Consider the following 21,373-nt stretch of genomic DNA (forward strand, 5'->3'; position numbering starts at 1 on the left):
AAGCCAGGCCAGGCACAGTAGCTCACACCTGTAATCCCAGCACTTTGAGAAGCTCAGGTGGGTGGACCACTTGAGGTCAGGAGTTTGAGACCAGCCTGGACAACATGGTGAAACATCATCTCTATTAAAAATACAAAAATTAGCTGGGCATGGTGGCATGCATCTGTAATCCCAGCTACTTGGGAACCTGAGGCAGGAGAATCACTTGAACCTGGGAGGCAGAGGTTGCAGTGAGCCGAGATCATGCCACTGCATTCCAGCCTGGGTGACGGAGCAAGACTCAATCCAAAAAAGCAAACAAACAAAACTATAAAACCAAAGGGATAGAAAGAATTCAAGAAGATTTCAGTATCTGAAAGGCCTGTCTTTAAACCCTGGCCCTACCATTTGTCTGCTTTGTGACCTAGGTCAAGTTCTTTTCCATGAGTTCCTCTTCTATAGAACAGAATCATTGTGAAGATCAAATAAGAAAATGCATGTAAAGCATCTGGCACACAGTAGAGACACAATAGATTTCAGTCAGTAGGGGGCCTTTGGACATGCCTATGTGTTTGCCAAAGTTTGTGCTTTCACAATACTTTTAATGTCCCGTGATTGCTTCTTATCAATTAGGTGAATTTAGAAGTATTGTAAACCAAGGGTAATCTGGCTAAGAACCAAAGGACAATCAGTATGGGGCACAGGCCATGTTACCTGCCCAGTGATCTCTGTGCTAACTGGTAATTTTGTTCTTTTAGGGTGATTCGGTTAAAGAGCACAGAGTGCCTGGCCTCACTGCAGACGCTGTTCAGTGACCTGGGCTTCCTCCTGGAAGGACCTCAGTAACTGGAATTAGAGAATATTGTTTTTGAGCCAAAGACCATATTCATTCTCAGATTCAGTCTCATTTCTTTACAGACAAGGACACTAAGACCAGAGAGGAGCAATTCGGCACAGCTAAATAAGTGACAGAACCCAAAAGTGATTCTTAATCTCACCTCTATACCAATGGTTCTCAACTAGAGGTGATTTTGACATCCAGGGGACATTTTTGGTTGCCACAACTAGGGGAAGATGGGATGTTATTGGCATATAGTTGGCAGAGGCCAGGGATACTGCCAAATATCCTTTAATGCACAGAACATCCCCTACAGCAAAAACATCAATAGTGCCATGGTTAAGAAACACTGATCTATTCCATTGGATCAGTATCTCCAGGAAGTCCGAAATCTGCCTTTTAAGCTGCTGCTGCTGGAAGTTGAACTTGGCCCCAGCATGGAGCCTTCACCAATGACTGACTCAACCCTGTCAGTTGTGCCTCTTAGTATTGAGAGCCACTGGGACTGGGAAGGATTTAGAGATTTGCCTCCTCGGGTAACTTAAAGTCTGGACATAGCTTTTGAAGCACTTTCATATGCCTGGGCATAAGTGCTATTGACAACCCTGAAAATGCACTTAGGTCTTAATTAGGCAATCTAAGAAACTTATTCTCAAAACTATTTTGGCAAAACACTATGGAACAGCCAAAAGATGCACAACCACATAGTTATCAAATATTCAGAATGATGCACCCTGAGCAACATCTGATACCATGCTAAGCACCTCCGGGATTAATGGCTTGAGTAGAGGGAACACAGAGATTGAGGCATTGATTAGAGCTAAAATACTCTCTGTGTTTCCACCCAAAGCTTGAGTTCCATATTGCAGGGACTAAAAAAGAAAAGAAAGGCAGAGTCAATGATTCAAGCAATTATGCACTTACTGGTTCTTGCCATGCATGCCATCTGTCTTGCTGACCTCATCGGCCTCTACACTGGCCAATGTGAGGGTCAAAAGTCTGCATGTGGGAGTATGCAGTGAACTGCAAAGCCATTTGGAAGTACGAGTCACGACTCACAATCTGAGCATATTTACCCACCCTTCCACCTGGTAACTATGACGTTAGTTCTGACCTATGATAGAAATATACAAATGATCCAAATCTGATGTATTCATAAATTCAATGCACATTTAATAAACACCTGTCATGCCCAATGCTTTGGGGAGTATATTCCTCACTTACAAAAAATCAGTGATGCCACAAGGAATGGCACACACCCAACTAACTCTTATACATGGAATTAGAGAAGCAGGAACTTTTTTTAGGTGGAAATACCTAAGAAGGTTACACTGAAGGGGATGGTCTTTGAATTGGATCTTGGAGAAAAGATGGCATTTCAACAGATAAAAATGAGAACACTTAACGTGCTAGAAAGAATATAAAAGAAGAAAGGATCATTTTTTAAAAAAACATCAGGCAAATACGACAGTAAGGAATTCAGCTTCACTGGAACTTAGGGTGAATGGAAGGAGGTAACAGACAAAGCAGCAAAGTTGAGGTGGAAGCAAGTGTAGGGAGCTTAAAATCCAAGACAAGAAGATAAGCATTTAATGGTCAACACGAAGCCAATGGAGATTTGTTGATATTTTTCAAACAGAGGGCATAATCAGAGGAGCTGTGGAGAAAGTAATGAGACATAGGTATACAGCATGGAGAAGATGAAGAAGCCAGAGCAAAGAAAGAGATTAAGGAGGCTACTCAATACTCTAAGAGACAGGTGATGAGGCTGGACCAAGATCATGGGAGGAAAAGTAACATGAAAGAAAAGCACACAATCTGTTAGAGACCTGCTGCTCATTGGCAGAGAGGAAGAATAAAAAGTTAAAGTTGAAGAAACAACAACAGAAGATCATACAAAGGGGCTCAGAAGTTTTGATCCCAGACAAATGGAAGAATGGGAGTAATTATCAGACATAAGGAAGATAAAAGAGAACAGACAAATAAATTGTGCCTAGATGATCCTCTTGACTCAGAAAACGACAATTCAATGCCAAGGTCACTCCTGCTACTGGTTTCTAGATACACCACCCAGACATGATACCTGAGCTATTATGCTTACTACATCCCAGCACCCTCTCATCCCATGCGTAGTTCCCAAGCTAAAGCCTCTAAAAAGTCTTTCTGGGCCTAGATCCCTACACCTGTACCCTCACCTCCAGTCTCCTGCTGATACATTAGCAGGGGTAAGTGAATGATGGAGTAAATGAGTGATGGCTGCCTGTACTCTGAACTCGGATCAAAACTATGTAGTCCTTTCATCACTCCCCGTCCCCACCCCCAGCCATGTTTTACCTGAAATTGTGTGTTTGTTGGCCCTTTCTCACTTTAATTGCCCTCAAACTTACCCTTGCAGGTTAAGTTTCAGCATCCATCTGTGATTGGGGCTCTAACTAGACCACTGTGGCTGCTATCAAATCGCCCTGATTCAGGGTGGCAATCTTGGAATGTAAACTGGACAAATTATCATGCCTGATGCACTTGTGCTTAACACTTTGAGGCCTTATTAGTCATCACAAAATACAGGAAAATGTTTTTAAAGGGATTTATCTCTTGGAAGATCCTCTTGTCCCTCATGTTACCACTTAGGTTCTGAAAATCAATACTACTAAGTAAGTAGTAGAATGCAGGATTGGTTGTGTGTTGAGAATGCCAAAATATATGATTTGATTTATCCCATGTCACCTCTATTAATTTCCCTAAGTTATTTGGTTACCACTTGTAATTGCAAAGGTGGACAACAGTCCACCAACTCTATTTCAAAGGTGCTGAAAGAGCTTCAGAATTAACCAGTGGGCCTTAATACATCCTGGGAAGGAAACGGGGCACAGTTCAGCAGAAGACGTAGCACATCCCATCCTAGGATACAACTGCTTAGAAGGCAGCCTCCCACAGGGTGATAAACACTCACCTTCCCACCCCTCACACACGGCAATCTATTATTACCAGCAAAGGTGGCAGTTGTTGACGACTTATTAGGTATGCTGATTCATCAAGACCGAACACGGGCAGGCCTAAGGGAATCATTTGCTGGATTTAATCAATTACTGGGTTCATCAAATGTGATAAATGAGCCACATCAAAATCCAAGTGAAATAACACATGAGACCCTCATGGAAAAAATAACTCCTTGCTTTGTCTTGCAACAGAGAGAGGTCACGCTATTACCTATATGCACAATATCCATATCAATTATTTGCACATGTATGTATCCTGGGCTTCTTCCTCCTAGTGTCCAGAATATTTTTGAGCCATTTGTCTTAATTGAGACCTGACTGCAAAAAATGCCTATCTCTTCAACTGGGTTGCATTAAGTATTAACTTTAACTGCTTTAGGTACTTGAGGTACGAAAAAAAAAAAAAAAAAAAGAAAGCCTTAAAATCAGCAAAACATACATTTTTAAAATAACTGAAAACTTGAAGAAAGATTCTGGACTATCCCATTATACTTCAATATGCCCATACTTTCAAACACCATGAATAATAAGCAATACTGTAGGCTCACTTTGTAATCTAGTGACAGACGAGTACATGATAATGTAAGAATCCTCCCAACAGACCTGATTGTTCCCAACAACCTTCAATGCTTGTATCTATTATAGCACTTACTGCATTTTATTATAATTGCTTTGTTCATCTGAATCTCACCTACAAGCCTGTGTACCTATTATCAGAGGCATTTGTAGATATCTTATTATTTCCAATATTTACTGAATCATAAGGCAATATACTATAATAAGTATTAAACAAACTTTTGTTAAGTTGGAAGATTTTCGTAAAGTACTGTGCATGTGACGATCAATATAATGTGAATATCAAAACCATGAGAGACACCTTTGACTAAAGTTAATTACTCACAGAAATGTGTCTAGATTTAGAAAATGAATGAATCAGACACAGTAAGAACGATAACTTCCACCTAAACTATCTAAACAGTGCTATGATTAATAACAAACAAAAACGTTCATGCTAATGAAGTTTTTCACTACCTGGTGTGGCTTTTTAAGCTACAACTTCAACTCCTAAACATTCTGACCAAAGTATTTCCATAAACCAGACACATGAAAATTGGACATGTGTCTATAGAAGTCCCTCAGGTTTGTGGACATACCTTTTATTTGTGCCTCTGTTTCTTAAGGGTCATCCCATAAATATTTGATTATTTCTAGGTATTTCTCAAAGGTAGAAACTTCTGCAAGCCAGACCTGATAAGCTGAAGGTGAGGCTGTATTAAAAGAAACTGGATGAGAAATTTATGGGTAAGCAGGTTTACTGTGTAATTCTCTCTAGCCATCAAATTACCATTTTACCACTTCTGCAAATCTCTTGGAATGATTGACCCTCATGAACAAGATTCATTCACAAGGAAAAGGATGGTTCCCCTTAATCATATGGATTTAAAATCCAATCCAATAAGGTTTTCTGTGCAAGGAGAGGCTTACCTCCTACCTATTGATTCCCTTGCTAACCTGTTAAAGAGGGCTTATAACATCACTCTTTCCACTGAAATTCTGGTCTTGAGATTAGTATATTAATATAGGAGATTAGTGTATTCTTAATGCTAAGAGTGAGACTCAGTAGAATCACTATCATACCAAGACATGCCTTGTACTTTATGAAATACTTAAAGATGAGTGCCTCAATTGTGCTGTAGTAGGATGACAATCACTTTGAAAGCTGTGGGATTTTTTTGTTTAACATGGTTTTGATAGGTGAACAAATACAAAGTGAAATAAAATTAAAGTCAGAAAAAAAAGTGTAAAGAAAGGTAGATTATTTTTGTATCCTGGGCTGCCTTCCCCTCGATGTCTAAATCAAAGATTTTTAATATAACATTTATATCATTTAGTTTTCCTTTATTAAGCCACCTGCTTTATTTAACTAATTATTAACTCCAGCCAAATAACTGCAGTTAGAATTAAACTCACCAGTGAAGTCCACAATACTGTGTTTATTCCTAACATGAAAAAGGAATCACAGCTATTCCCAGTCCAAATAAATCATCAAGCAGGCAAGCAGACATTCAAACAGACCAGTACTTGACTGGGGTTGTCAAGATCTATTTAAAACAGTCTACCATTCATCAAATGACAATCCACGTGCTCCAAATCTACAGGTCCCCAGGGAAGGTCTCAAATAAGATTATTCTGAAAAGGGTTGAAGGGTTTGCTATATGGACTAAAGAAAGCTGGAAAGTCTTTAATACTTCTTTCCTCAAGAGATTTAGTCTATGGCCCATTCTCCTGAATGGGTGGATTCAGTGATAGCTTGACCAATAAGATACAGCAGAAATGATGCTATGCCCACTTCTGGACCCAGGCCATAATTAAGAGACTAGTAGCTTTCACTTCCTGTCTCTTAGAACACTTGACCTAAGAAACCAGGCAAGTCCAGTTGCCCTGAGACCACCATGTAGTAAGAAGCCCAATCCCGATGGAAGCACCCTGAAGGATAAAAGCCATGTGGGCAGAGAGAAAAAAACAGAGAGGAAGAGAACAAGAAACAAAGAGCACCAAGATTCCTAACATGTGAGCAAAGACACTATGTTGGAAGTGGAGCCTCCATTCCCAGCAGGCCCACTTGACACCAGGTAAAACAGATTCAAACCAGCCAGCCAAGTCCTTCCCGAATCCCTGACCTGCAAAATTGTGAGCAGAATAAAAGTTATCTTAAGCGTCTCAATTGAGGATGGTTTGTAATTCAATGATCGAGCAGAAGAACATGGTTCTACTTCATATAAATATATATATCTCATTAAAAATAGAAGAGCTCAAACTGATCCTCCATTAATTCACACTTTAAATGACTTCAATAAAGCTTGTTCAACACAATTGGTTTATTTTCCATTACAGTGACAAAATAAAAAATGCAACAGCATTCGTGTCAGATATGCAAAAAACACACTTTCAAAACCAAATTGACATTGTAATTTGAACCTCGACAGGTTTAAGCAGCTCTCTTGTAAAACTTCCTCTCACCTGTCTAAGTATCGTTCCTTAAAATAAAATTGAGGCAACTTTGAAGCACCTCGTACTCCAGGTTAAGTACATGTGAAAATGATAAATTACTTTTCACTACTGAAGACTACTGTGCCCTCTAATCTGAGTGATTAATTTACATCCTGCTCAGTGGTTCACATGCAATTACTACCGTGAGTCCAACGAACCTGAACAAGACAGAATTGTTTAGCCATCTGTATAAGCTCGCTATATTTAGAAAAGTACAGCAATCTCCAGGAAGCTTTAAAATTTTAGTTCATTTTCCTCTCAATGACTCGTGCACCCTATGCTGCATATCAAATTATAATACTACTCCTTTGGACCCAAGTTTGTTCAACCCACTTTATTTTGTTGTTGTTTTGTTTAGTTTTGTTTTAGGCTTTTAGCAGCCTGATGCCATAATTTTTAGTTTCTGTAGCTAGTGATAAGCAAAGAGGGATAAGGAAGGGGCTTTAGTGGCCCAACCAGAAACAGCAAGAAAGAACTCATGACTGTATTCTCTCCACTGGACACCCCTGGGGGAGACCAAGCAACACAGGAATCTCCGCTGTGAGGTAATGCTCATTAGAAAAGGGGAGACTAAAGCGGTCATCTAAAAATGTCATTGTTGAAACCTACTGGCAGATTTTAATTGCATTAATGATTTTTTTAATCTGCATATAATCTGCTTAATTCTATAATACCCAAGTCCAGTACAATGAAAAGCAGACACACGTCTTCTAGATTGAATTGTGGGCTTCAAATGCTTGGTGAGCAAAAGGTCTAAGCAACCTTATTTTCAAACTCTTCTCAATAAAAAGAATAAATATCTAGAACATAACAATGGAGTTATAAGAAATGTGTCCTTAGGCAATATTGTCATTGTGTGAAAATCATCAAGTGTACTTACACAAACCTAGATGGTATAGCCTACTACATGCCTAGGCTGTATGGTATCGCCTACTGTTCCTAGGTTACAAACCTGTAACCTAGCATAATACTGTACTTAGTACTGCAGGCAACTATAACACAATGATAAGTATGTGGGTATCTAAACATAGAAAGGTAATGCATTGTACTACAATGTTACTGCAGCTACTATGTCACTAAGCAATAGGAATTTTTTAGCACACTTATATTCTTATGGGACCACCAAACTCAGGACAAGCCTCCTGACATACATGAGGTCTACACCCTTAGATAAACCTAAGATAATATGTTTACTAAAAGTTTATGAAAGCTCTTCCTAAGAAAGCATCCATGAGCAGCTGGACCTTTAGAATCCCAACTTTGATGGAGAGCCACAGCTAAGTTTTATAGAATAAAGATGGAGGTTGGAAGTAGCAAGAGATGATGCTGGAGAAATAAAAGAGGTCATGGGAGACCATCTGTGTCATTATTGTCCAATCAGATTTGTGAAAACAAATTACTGTAAAAATCAGAAAGCAGTATATACAAGATAAACCAATGAATGAACAACATCAGGTGATGAATATGTTAATTTCCTTGGCTGTAGTAACAATTTCAGTATGTGTATGTATATACACATGAAAACATGTCATACACTTTAGATATATATAATTTTTAAAATTTATTTATTTAACTTTAGGTGCATACTATATTTGGCATTTCTCCCCATGTTATCCCTCCGTACCCTCCACTCCCTCCCCATCCCCCGCTGTCTCTCCACTACCCCCTCAACGGCCCCCAGTGTGTGATGCTCTTCTCCCTGAGTCCACGTGTTCTCATTGTTCAACACCCACCTATGAGTGAGAACATGTGGTGTTTGGCTTTCTGTTCTTGTGTCAGTTTGCTGAGAATGATGGTTTCCAGGACCTCTTCAAGGAGAACTACAAACCACTGCTCAATGAAATAAGAGAGGACACAAACAGATGGAAAAACATTCCATGTTCACAGTTAGGAAGAATTAATATCATAAAAATGGCCATACTGCCCAAAGTAATCTATAGATTCAATGCTATCCCCATCAAGCTACCCATGACCTTCTCCACAGAACTGGAAAAAACCACTTTAAACTTCATATGGAATCACAAGAGAGCCCACATAGCCAAGGCAATCCTAAGCAAAAAGAACAAAGCTGGAGGCATCACACTGCCAGACTTCAAACTATACTACAAGGCTGCAGTAATCAAAACAGCATGGTACTGGTACCAAAACAGAGACATAGACCAATGGAACAGAACAGAGACCCCAGAAGAAACACCACACATCTACAACCATCTGATCTTTGACAAACCTGGCAAAAACAAGCAATGGGGAAAGGATTCCATGTTTAATAAATGGTGTTGGGAAAACTGGCTAGCCATGTGCAGAAAGCAGAAACCGGACCTCTACCTGTCACCTTACACTAAAATTAATTCTAAATAGATTAAAGATTTAAACATAAAACTTAACACCATAAAAACACTAGAAGAAAATGTAGGCAAAACCATCCAGGACATAGCCATTAGGCAAGGACTTCATGACTAAAACACCGAAAGCAATGGCAATAAAAGACAGGATAGACAAATGGGATCTAATTAAACTCCAGAGCTTCTGTACAGCAAAGGAAACCATCAGTAGAGTGAATAGATATATATAATTTTTAAAAGATAAACCAATGAATAAATTCTACCTGGAATCACAGGACATTTCCTAAGCTCATTTCATTATTTTATTATTAGAGAACTCACCCACCGTCTCCATAGTCACAACTTGTGTGCATGCACAAATATACATGCTGCTGCTCCAAGTCAGCAAACTACAGCTATCAAAGGGTACTGTAATGGGGAATGAAAATCACATATGCACTGAAAAATGGGCTTCCCACTGGAACTGGGAGGCCATGAACTGACAAACCGGGTAAGTCATTTTGGAACTATAAATATAGAAGACTTAAGTCCAACATAGCCACATAGGTCAGAGTCACCTGATCCCTCATGGCTCCTTACAACAAGGAGTCTGCAAAGAATAGCCCAGAGGCAGGTTAGGCACATGAGGGACGATGACAGATGTCATTCTAGTTAAAATTACCCTTTCCACAGTCAAATCAAAAGACTGCCACTGTCCCCCAAAAATTTGTAGCTATGCTTTGAGCTCAACAGCATTTTGTCAGCAAATCAGGCAAAGGAGAGTCTGAGACAAAGGAGAATTCAGACACTAAAAGTATATTTAAAGACAGCTTTGTGCTCCCCATCCATAATCCTTCAGCCCCTGCCAGCCCAATCACTCTCTGGTCAAGGTTTTAGGAAAATCACTAGACATCACAGCAGTAACAAGCTTTTGAGCCCACAGGTTCCACTCTCATGTGAAGATATCCACCTACTGTGCCTCACTAAATGCCTGCAATCAATTTTTAATTACAGCAGCAGTAGCAATGGGAGATAAAGCAGGCAACATGCTGAGAAAGAACCAAGAGCCTGTTTATTACAGTTCCAGTCCACCATGAGCCAGACTTGAGAAGAGCTGGGCCACAGATGAATCAACCAATTGCAGCTCAGAAAGATGCTCTTACCTCTGGGACGTTTTCTTATATTTCCTCCTGTAGGAAAAGAAGCATAAACACATATCAGAAAAGGGTTGTGGCAGGCAGTGGGTAAGAAAAGGATTACTTCAGTGGGGATGGCCATGCGGGTCAACACTTCCCAGGGAGGTTTCTCTGTGAAGCTTGTGGGTTTCTAAGCTTAGTTAAAAGTTTGGGATTGCTGTGTTATATTGTAGTCAGAAGTACAGAACCTAAGTCTTTACAGCAAAAAATAGCATTCCAAGAGCTCAGTGGCTCAGCTCCCATGTTCTTGCCTTTTCCTTTTGAAGGTACTGTGGCATTTTAGTTGAGGTCAGGCTTTAAAGACCACAAAATCCAGGTTCAAACCTCAATCCTTCCCTTACCAGGTTAACAAGGTTCTTGCAGAGTAAATGAGCACAGGCTTATGAAACATTTATTTTGTCTGGCACATATTAAATGGGTTAAATATTGAATAATTATCAGTTATTTATGTTGTCACTATTTTTACTATTATCCCCAACATCTAGCGCTGAGGTCCTTTTATGGGTATGCCTTTTTAAATGTAAATATGCAATCATGCAGCTAAACTATGAGAACAGACATAAGGTTTTCAGAAAAAGAAGTGAGGAAAGGGACAATGAGAAAGTCTAAAAGCAAACGTTGGGAATACCATTAGGAACTGTCCCTAGGAAGCAAAAGAGACCTAGTTCCAGCCCACCTCTGCTATTTACAGTCATTTAGCCCTGGGCAAATCTTGTGCATCAGGCTTCTTAATCTATCACATGAAGCTAGTAACATCTCCTCTGACCATCTCACCTAGGTCAAAATGGCAGACAAGGGGAAAATGGCCATAAAAATTATGTTGTCCCAAGATCCCAATGTTCTTCATGTGTGTGCCAGTTTTTGTAAACTCTGAAGATCTTTAAAAAAGTTTTAATAGGCTCAGCACTGGAGAGCTTAGAAAAGAGCATCCATCACCTTGTGGCATATCCAGGAAGTCCAATGTTTCCCACTTGTCCTTAGTTCCACACCTGCATTTCCATTACAGTCACTGTACCCAGAAAGCAAACCACTTACTCGCTAATGGAGAGCTGTGCACCATATTTTTTTGGTAAACTAAAGAGGTTTCAAATTGAGAATCACTATGACCTGTTAAAGCTCTGTTAAAATGAAAAGGCACAGGGCAGTGTCAGGCATGTAAAGCAGCATGTAACACAGAACCTACAGTGTGGTCTTGACTAGATATGTACTGATATCTATTTATCTGAAAGGAGATACACCGGAATGACAACCATGACTTCAGGGTAGTAGGTTAATAAATCAGTCCTTTTACTTTAAAGAATTTTCCAAATTTTCTTTAAAGCATAAGCATAATAGAAAAAAATGTATTAAAATATGGTTATACCTATACAGTCACATATCAAGATATATACAAATAAAGGACTATATAGAGATATTTCCATGTTTCAATTATATCATATATAATAGGGAGGAAGGTTGACTAACAGTGTATTAAGTCTTGGCCTTTCAAGCAAACTACCTATGTTCCAATCTTGGCTCTAGCACTTAGCTTTACAAAGCTGGATTAGTTATTAAGTCCCCCTGAACCTCAGTTTCTTTGTATATAAAGTGGAAAGAATCAGAGCACCTCTCTTGAGACCTTGCTTTGAGAAATAAATAGATAATTCACCTGCATGTCAGCTCCCCAAGGGCAGGTTCTTTATGTGGCTTACCTTATACTGTCCCCAAAAGCTGTGACGCATGTGCACTGATCACTCACTCTCTCTCACCTGGAGCCTGTCACCAGTGACAGCTCACACTTTCCAGGCAGCAGCTAAGGGCAGAGGCTTCACCTTCAGGCACAGGGCACAGTGAGCTGTGGATGTGACCTGTACCCTTGGACTCATTAGCACGGTAGTCTAATAAACTAATCTAAGACATACCTGGCAAGATGAAAAAATAACCCATTGAGAGTATACAGGGACCAAAGGCAAGGGGGTAGTTGGAATGGCAGAAAAATGCCTGTGGCTTTTATTCAGAAACCCAATTAATCCTATCAGCAGACAGTATCTTCAGAGGTCAGAAGACAATAGGCCTTGCTGTTGGTTTCCACAGAATTCTCCCAGCATTTGCCAAAGAAATATACAAAGGCATGGCTGGGAGTTCTGAAAGAATCAAAGATAAACAAAAATAAGAAAAGCTTCATTTTCAGCACCTACTAGCAATAAGCATTTAATATACATTGCTAATCCTCATAACTCTGTAAGATCCCCTCTCTGAAAGAATGCAAATTCTAAAAAGGAAGTTAAGACATGTACCTAAAGTGTTGTTTTAACAACAAATACAAGGGATGGCTCAAGAAAGCTTTGTGAAAAAGGTAGTCTTGATTGGCAGGTGAAATATCAGCAGGTAGAAATATGGAAGTATACAGCAAGCAGGAGCAGAAGGCATGCCTCGTAGCCTCAAATGAGCCCATCAAAGAGGGACTGTAGAGTGAGGCAGCAGGACACAAGACTGGTAAGTGCTAAGGACAGAATTAAGCGGGAAAAGTAATAAAATTTATATTTTAGAAAAAGATGATATCCAGGGGGAGGGTCACCTCTTATGGGACCCTCTTGTGGGAGGTTTCAGCTTCCATAGCACGCTGAAACCTCTCTGACACCATTCTCCATGGCATTGCATTGTCTCATGTCTGTGATTTTGTGGAAAGATACAACAGGGCTCTGGAGTGTGACAGACCTGGCTCAAAACCCAACTTCAACCTCACTAGCTGTGAGACCTCAGGCAAGCTCTGTGCTAAATCAAGCTTTCATTTCCGCATCTATAAAATGGCTGGAATGATCTCAGATGAGATAATGTATTAAATTTGTCATGTAGTGTGCTGCCACATAAGAGGCATTATAAGATTTTTAGGCCCCTTGGTCCCTAGTTTTGAGCTTCTTGAGGTGACAGGTCTGTCATATGGATCTCCATATCTATCCCAAGGGAACAAATATCTACTGGTTAAATAAATGAACTATTTGCAACTGCCATTCATACACATCAAAAAATGGATTGTGCATCTGGTAGACCCAAAGAAAGAAAGACCAGAAGCCTGACTTTCTGTCCAACTCACCTTCCTGACACTCCCTACCTTCACAGATATAGTCCTAGCTTCAGATATTGCAAAGTTTTGCCCTCCCATCTCCTCCCATTTAGACATAGTCCTAAAATCAATCCAAATGGTGTCATCTTACAATGGAGTTTGGAGGTCAGCTCTTAAAGCAGAAGAGAAAATGCAACTCACAGAAATTACTCAAGATCCAACTCTCAGATTATTTTGAATGGGCAAGATTGGTGAGGCCTGACTGAGCCCTACTCATTCCTCAGCTCTCAACTGAAACATCACTTCCAAAGACCTTTGAGGGCCTTCCACACCAGGTAACATTCCTTCTGTGTGTCCCATGGTAGCTGGAACTTACCTGCAACATTGCACTTATGACTACTCATGGTCATGGTCTGCTATGCTTATGGCAGGAATGATGGCTTATCTGACATCTGTGAGCATTTCTTCCTGGCCTAACACATAGTGCTTGGTAAATGGCAACTGCTCAATGTGTTGTTGAATTCATGAATGCATTTACCCAAAAATTGATAAAAAATGCTTTCTTGTTATTCTTTTTCCTTCTATTAAGCAATGATTTATAATGAGCAGTGAGGACATCCATCACAGCTGTGGTTTCCTACACACAGGAGGAAAGCAATGAGAAGGCTGGGGAGCTCACAATTGTTGAGCACCTCCTCTATTTCTTTCCTATTACACAAGTTAAGTCACTTAGAAGTCCTACAAACCCTGAGAGTTTCTACCCACTTTCCACTTGACAGAAGTGAGTCTCAGAGAGGTTAAGTAACTTGCCTAAGGATACAGAACCTTAAAGTGGCTGAGACAGACAGCATTCTGAAGCCTTCAAAGAAAATTAAGGAATTTATACAAAGAAGGCAAAAGATTCCACCAAGAAATTTTGACACTAGACAAAAACAAAACAAAATTAATAACAATAAAACATACTGGGTTCTGTCCACCCAAATGCAGGAAATGAGCTGGAAAAAAACCCAGTTTATTCTTGACCTTCTATTTTTAAGAAATTCAACAGAATTCCTGACTCACATTCTGAAAGACAAAGGAAATGTTTTTTGTGGTTTTGTTTTGTTTTTGTTTTTGTTTTGTTTTGTTTTTGAGAGGGAGTCTCACTCTGTCACCCAGGCTGTAGTGCAGTGGCACGATCTCGGCTCACAGCAACCTGGAAGCAATTCTCCTGCCTCGGCCTCCTAAGTAGCTGGGATTACAGGTGCCCGCCACCATGTCTGGCTTATTTTTTGCATTTTTAGTAGACACAGGATTTCACCATGTTGGCCAGGCTGGTCTTGAATGCCTGACCTCAAGTGATCCACCTGCCTCAGCCTCTCAAAGTGCTGAGATTACAGGCATGAGCCACCATGCCCAGCCTGTTTTTAAAATTTAAATTTATAATATTTTGAAAATTGCAACAACACAGTATGAATCTCAAGATTTCGTGTAGCTAGGCTGAGCTGATGTAGAAAGTGAAGAATGACAAGAAGCTGTTGTGTTTTGGGACCTGGCAAAGTTGGCAGGGTGGGAGATGGAGAGGCCAGCTTCATGCTGGGAGAGAAGGCAGGGCATCTTCACAAGGCCAGGCTGAGGACACAACCTCAAAGGTCTAGAGCGGCACTTTGCAAAGTCTGTTCCCTGGAATGGGCTCTACCATTCTCTCTCTCTCTCTCTCTCTCTCTCTCTCTCACACACACACACACACACACACACACACACAGGCTTTATCTGTTTGTTGTTTCTGTTTTTCTAAGGAAGGCATTACAGCATACTGCTTAACATTACTTGCCTGAGCTTAAATCCCTTGTCCAACTTACTGTGTCCAACAGGCTGCATGACCTTTAGCAACTTATATTATTTCTCCAACCACCAGTTTCCTCATCTGTAAGATCTGGGTAACAGCAGTGCCTGCTTCACAGGGTGATGTGAGAGTTAAATGCAATGATGAATGCAGGGCGTTTAGCATAGTGCTGGGCATACTGGAAACGCTAAAGAAAGAGTCAGCTACTGTACTAAAAACAGTAGTATTGCATAAAAATGTTATTATCAAATGCCCATCGACGATAGACTGGATAGGGAAAATGTGGCACATATACACCATGGAATATTATGCAGCCATCAAAAACGATGAGTTTGGGTCCTTTGTGGGGACATGGATGAACCTGGAAACCATCATTCTCAGCAAACTGACAGAAGAGCAGAAGATCAAATACTGCATGTTCTCACTCATAGGTGGGTGTTGAACAATGAGAACACATGGACACAGGGAGGGGAGCACTACACACTGGGGTCAGTTGGGGGGAAATAGGGGAGGGACGGTGGGGAGTGGGAAGCTGGGGAGAGATAGCAAGGGGAGAAATGCCAGATGCAGGTGATGGGGAGGAAGGCAGCAAATCACACTGCCACGTGTGTTCCTATGCAACAATTTTGCATGTTCTTCACATGTACCCCAAACGTAAAATGCAATAAAATAAATAAATGGGGAAAAAAATAATAAAAAATAAAAAATAAAAAAATAAATAAATGGTATTATAATTCAGTAGGTTTTCAAATCTTACTTGATAAAAAATATTTCACTGATTATAAAAGTCACAAAAAAAGGTTGAAGATTGCTTTTCCAGAATGGAAAAATTGAATACTCCCAATTCTCCTTATATTGGAACACTTGAACCACAAAAAAAGCAGGTGCTAATCTCAGTTCTGCTTAGAGGAGGATGAGCTGAAACACAGCCAGCTTTTCCCATGCCTAAGGGGCCCTGCGCCTGCCTGTACAGCCTGACACCCACCCCAGCAATGTCCCACTTAACCTAGCAGAGCCACACACTCCCCTCAAATGTCACAGCTGAGCCATTGCCCAGAAAGCAAGGGGAAAAAAAAGAAAGTAAAACTGGGTACTTATGAACTGGATACTATAATAATACTTAGAAATATCTAAAATTATCTTTCAAAAAAAGTCCTTATATCAATAACTCCCTAAAAACTGAGCCCAGTGACTTGCTTACACAGCATCCTTAAGCATTCTCAGAATTTGTAACTCAGCGCAGAGATCTCACCTGCTAAGACTAGAATTATTGATTAACTCATACTTATTTAGCTCTTAAGCAAATTAAAAGACCACTGGTCTTCACGGAAAATCAATGTCTATTTACATCCAGAATGTTTCAATGGAACTGCGGATTAACCAAGAAGTATCAAACGTTGTGTACATGCATGTGTGTGCATGCACATGTGCTGAACAGGGGAAGCGAGCCCAAAAACCCCCACTCAAAAGCTTCCGTCTATTTATAGCCAGCTGGTCACATCCTGACAGGCAGATTCAGAGACAGGAGCATCATCAAAGGGCAAAGAGCACAGGCCTCCAGTATTTAAATAGGTTCCCCAAAGCTCTCCTCAGCAGTGTCATAAAGCAGAAGCTTCTAGGTTCTGAGCTTTATTTTCCATCTCCCGCTCTTGGTCAGGGGGATAAAGAATGAAACTAAGCAAGCGTAAGGGGCGATTCTGCCCACAGGGGCAGAGTAAAGACAAGCAGGGAAACAGTAAGAAAAACAGTGAGGTAGGGGCAAGGATGCTTTTAAGGGTCTTTATTTACTTTTTGATGGCTAGGAGTACACAGAGTACTGGGCACACCTGCAGTCAAATGTAAGTATCAAGTACTCCAAAGTCAAACAGATGATTTGGAAATTGTTTCTAATAGCCTGGATAAGTGAGAGTCGATTAAACATTGATGCTAAATTATGAAGTGCCTGGCAGTCTTTCACTTTTTTAAAGTGAGTATCTTTGAGCAAGAGCCATATGGGTGCTGCAATAATGAGGTTTATAAATAGGCTTAATATTCTAACAAGCTGGCTTTGAAAAACCAAAACTTGTGCTGTTTCTAAGTTGACAGATACCTCCCAGTCGGGCACAAGATTTCCTGGTATGGGAAGTTGGATATGCAACCACTGCATACACACAATATGAATTCCAGCTCTGCCTTCGGTGTTCTCCACGGTTTCTGGGTAACAATGACTCACTCTTCTCCAAGTCCTATCCTGTCTCCATTCTTTTCTCCAGAGACCACTACCACTGCTGACCCACAGACCACTTTGGAAAGCTCAGCTATCAGCCCTCAGTTCCCTCAAGGGACAGGAGGCTGAAAGACAGGCTCAGAGAAAAACAAAATGCATAGCAAGGCTCATACAGTTAACTACAGGTTCTCAGAGTACAGATCACATGTATTTCACTCATGGGAAAGTGGACTGAGATAAAATGCTACAAATAACCATGAAATGAGTGAGGATCTGAACAGTCATCTGATCCTCCGGTTTTGTTTATCATTGGCATGCAGGGTACTGACTGAAGAGAACTGGATATCTCTGGAAACTTCTAATGGATCTCTTACATCATTTGTATGAATTAATCTACATGCTGCTGACAATGGAAGGTTTTGTACATTTCTTCTCATTCCTATCAGTGATTTCATTTGCATGATGCATGCATTAAAGCCTAGCTTTGCAAAGCTATCCATTGCTTCCTGGCCTTTCCCATATTTTGAACAAGTAAATGCTAATTAGAAAAAATATATATAAACTAGTGGTCTCCTGGCACCTTCCACAAGAATACTTAGGGGTGAGAAAGGAGATAATAGAGTTAGAGAATCTCCTCTCTTACTAGCTCAAATAATTAACTGATGAGCTATAAAATGAAATTTTGTGTGCACAGTGATTTTATTTTCCTGCTTGGCCAAAGGTCCAAAGCAACACACACAAAAAATAAAAAGATTATAAAATGCAAAAAAAATTTTTACCTGGAACAGCTCAATCACTAATAAAACCAAGAATTCTAGGGCATTTATTTGCTAGGTTTCTAGTAGAGAAAACTGTTCTATGGACTCGTACTCTGTCACTGAGTTCTCTTAGAAAAGGAAGATCATATTCAGAGATAGCCAGCTCCCAAAGATAGAGAACTCCAGTATGTTCAGCCAATAGTGATGAGATCAAATTCACATGAAGGCAGCCTTTGACAGTGGGGTTTGGGGGTGGGGATGGTGACTCTAAAGAATGGGAGAATGCAAATCTGAAGCAGAGCTGTAAATAAGACAGTCAATTTTTAACTCATTCCTGGGAGCAAGTGCATTTCTATCTGCTGCTGACCAGGTAGTGGAAAGTGGAGAAACCTAGGAGGAGACTGTAACATACTCGGAACTAAACAACCCCACGGGAAGCCCCATCTGGGGCTACGCCAACTCATCCAGCATATCCAGGCTGCCTCAGGGCTCCTGTCCACCCAAAGCAAGCCCCTCTCTTCACTGTTCTCCCTCTACATCCCCTCCACTGCCTGCAGACAGCTGGCCAAACACAGAAATCCAATCTCCTGTTCATCCCTGCTTCTCTCCTGAGCCTGGGTTAAAAATTCCACCACTTGGATTCCTATTTAAGAAACCCCAAATGGGACCCCTCCTCAAAGAAAGCTAAAATCTTCTTTTGGAAGGCAAGATTTTTTCAGCAAACCAAACACAATTTCCTTCCCTTCTAGCTAAAAATCTATTGCTTAAAGCTGGGCAATGAGCTAATCAGTGGCATCAATGAAAAAAACAGTTAAAGGTTTTTAGAGAAAGAAAATGGAAAGTAAATGTCATGCTTGTGAAAGCCCAAGTAGCATGTTTTCTGCATAACTGATTTAGTCATCTATTCACGTATTTACAACCACTTGCTGTGTTATAAGTACTGCGAAACTGTGTGGGTGGGAATTGAAGCGATTTTTGTGACCTTCTTCCTAGGAGCCTGTCTCCTACTTAAATAAACATCAGTGAGAAAAGCTAAAAGCAAAAATATCTCTTAATATCTGTGGTGGCACTGTCAAAATAGACATAAATCCAAAGGATTAAGACAAAAATCTCACTCTTCACAGATATATCCCTGTAATTAGGGGAGGAGTAGGGTTTTAATCGAATTATCCACAGAGCTGTTTCAACTCTCTACTTTGTTTTTCCCCTCTTAGATTTAGCCAGAACAAAAACTGTAATCTATCTTCTGCTGAGTTTAACTTCGATGTCAGTCTAATTTTTCTAAGCCTTGCCTACCCACTCCTGTAGTGTTCCTTCCCTCTCCCCACTCTGTGCCCTTCCTCTCAACTCTTTTCAAAACCGACTCCTGGCAGAAAGCAGCTGCTGGCCATTTACAATTCCAGGTGAATCTGAGTCAGTGCCATGGCTCCTTGGGAGCATGAGTCCTTCCTATTTCCTCTAAAATCCTATCTTGTAGTGGCATCATCTGTGTAAGCCTCTCTGAACACACGCTTTGTAAATCTCAACAATCTAAATATGGCAAAATGAGCCCATTGTCCAAAACACAGGGGAAAAAAATGCCAACTAGCAGATGCATTTCTTGGGACCATTTTGAGTTCTTCTGTTAACTGAAATCAGATGAGCACTGGAAGCAAATTTTCCTTAGCTATAGTAGTTACCTTCACTGAAACTATGCCAACCCTCCCAGAAATTGGTGGTTTGAACGATTCTTTCATTTTTTTTTAACAATTACTAATTTCAGTCAGTGATTTTACAGTCAGAATAGCAGTTCTAAAACAACATTTATGAGGCTTGATTTATGATAATCCTCTATTTCACTAACGATCTAGACAAGACCTTACTTATGAAAGTGTTTGTAATTCCTGACAGTTATCAGAGTTTCCAGTGACACCCACATGGAATGGTATACTAAATGCAATATGCTTTTATGGGTCATCCTTAGACAAAAGTCAGAGAGACAGACAAAAAAAGTAGCAGGATATTAGTCTGAATCTGAACTACTCCTAAAACACATCTGGAAGGAGCTTTCAAAGATTAATCTTTCACTACCATATTTACTAGATGTATCTCTAGAGTGTAGGAAAAGTCTTGGTTCTTTAAGCATTTTCTTTGTTTGGAATCTGGATAAACAACAGTTTATTTTTCTTTGGATGTCCAGTTGTGACTTTCAGAAAAAATGTTCCATCCACTCTCATACTGATTGTCTAAATGACTGCTCTTCTGGTGGCCTTAAGGGAAAAGAAAGCTGTATTTTGGCAGAATATTGAATACTGGGTCCTTGCAATGGGCCCTTGGATTTGGGCAGAAATAGAAGGCTTTAAAGAGCAAAGGAAGGGCGCAAATGGGCAGACGTGGTGCAGTGAGTGAGCACTGTGGCCAGAACAGTGGACTGTTTCAGGAGACAAGATCCAGCCATGTCCATGGAGGGCACCTCTGGAGCAGACACAGGGAGGCCAAGCCCACTCAGTGGAGCCTAAACTGCAGAAAGGCCTCCTGCCAAAGCCAGGGAGCCTCCATGCAGCCAAGCTTCACTTGGTCCCTCTGCAGTGGGCTGGGTTCCAGGCTTCAGGTCTCAGCCCACGGCATGTGCCTTCTACCTCCCAGAAGGTCCATGATGAGGTCTCATTCCACTTGGCCCCCTGGGTCATGGCCTCTTTCTACCCTTGGAATACTAGAAATGGTCATACTGGTTTCTCTGTTCCAAACCTATGTTGTGATGGGCATGATACCAAGTAGTCAATATAAGTTTCAAGTAAAGTTATGATTACTAGCTGGCCTTTCTAAGTAAACGTCAATATTTTGAACAAGTAAATGCCAATGAGAAAATATACATAAATTTTTGGTCTTCGGAAACCTTCCATCAGACTATTTAGGGGTCACACTAAACTGTATTCTCTACTTATAACATTTATAGAAATATTAATTTACCATCATTCAGATACACACAGAATTTTTCTGCTTGCTTTGCTGGGCTGTATATTATATCTCCAGACCTTCTGTTTACTCTCCAGACTCACTTGATCCAACTGCTCTTGTCTTCCCCATATCTCCCCTCTTAGTCAGTATGCCCCACACTGAACTCATGATCTCTAACCCCAATTCATTGTTCCCACCCACAACCAAACCTGCAAACGTGTTC

The 21,373-nt window shown here is 40.5% G+C and overlaps 1 protein-coding gene across 2 annotated transcripts in view; it reads right to left on the reverse strand.

The window, feature by feature from the left end:
• Positions 1-21,373, reverse strand: part of PDE1C (phosphodiesterase 1C) — a 548,731-nt gene that overhangs the window by 307,413 nt on the left and 219,945 nt on the right. The window contains exon 2 of one of the 2 annotated variants that reach the window (XM_017527134.2): positions 10,349-10,375. The exons of the other annotated variant lie outside the window; for it this stretch is intronic. Within the exon in view, the coding sequence (XP_017382623.1) occupies positions 10,349-10,375 (27 nt within the window). The remainder of the gene's footprint in view (positions 1-10,348; positions 10,376-21,373) is intronic. 2 annotated transcript variants of the gene reach the window in all.

This window comes from Cebus imitator, unplaced genomic scaffold (assembly GCF_001604975.1).
Source record: "Cebus imitator isolate Cc_AM_T3 unplaced genomic scaffold, Cebus_imitator-1.0 Scaffold45, whole genome shotgun sequence".
In the NCBI taxonomy this organism is placed as follows: domain Eukaryota; kingdom Metazoa; phylum Chordata; class Mammalia; order Primates; family Cebidae; genus Cebus; species Cebus imitator.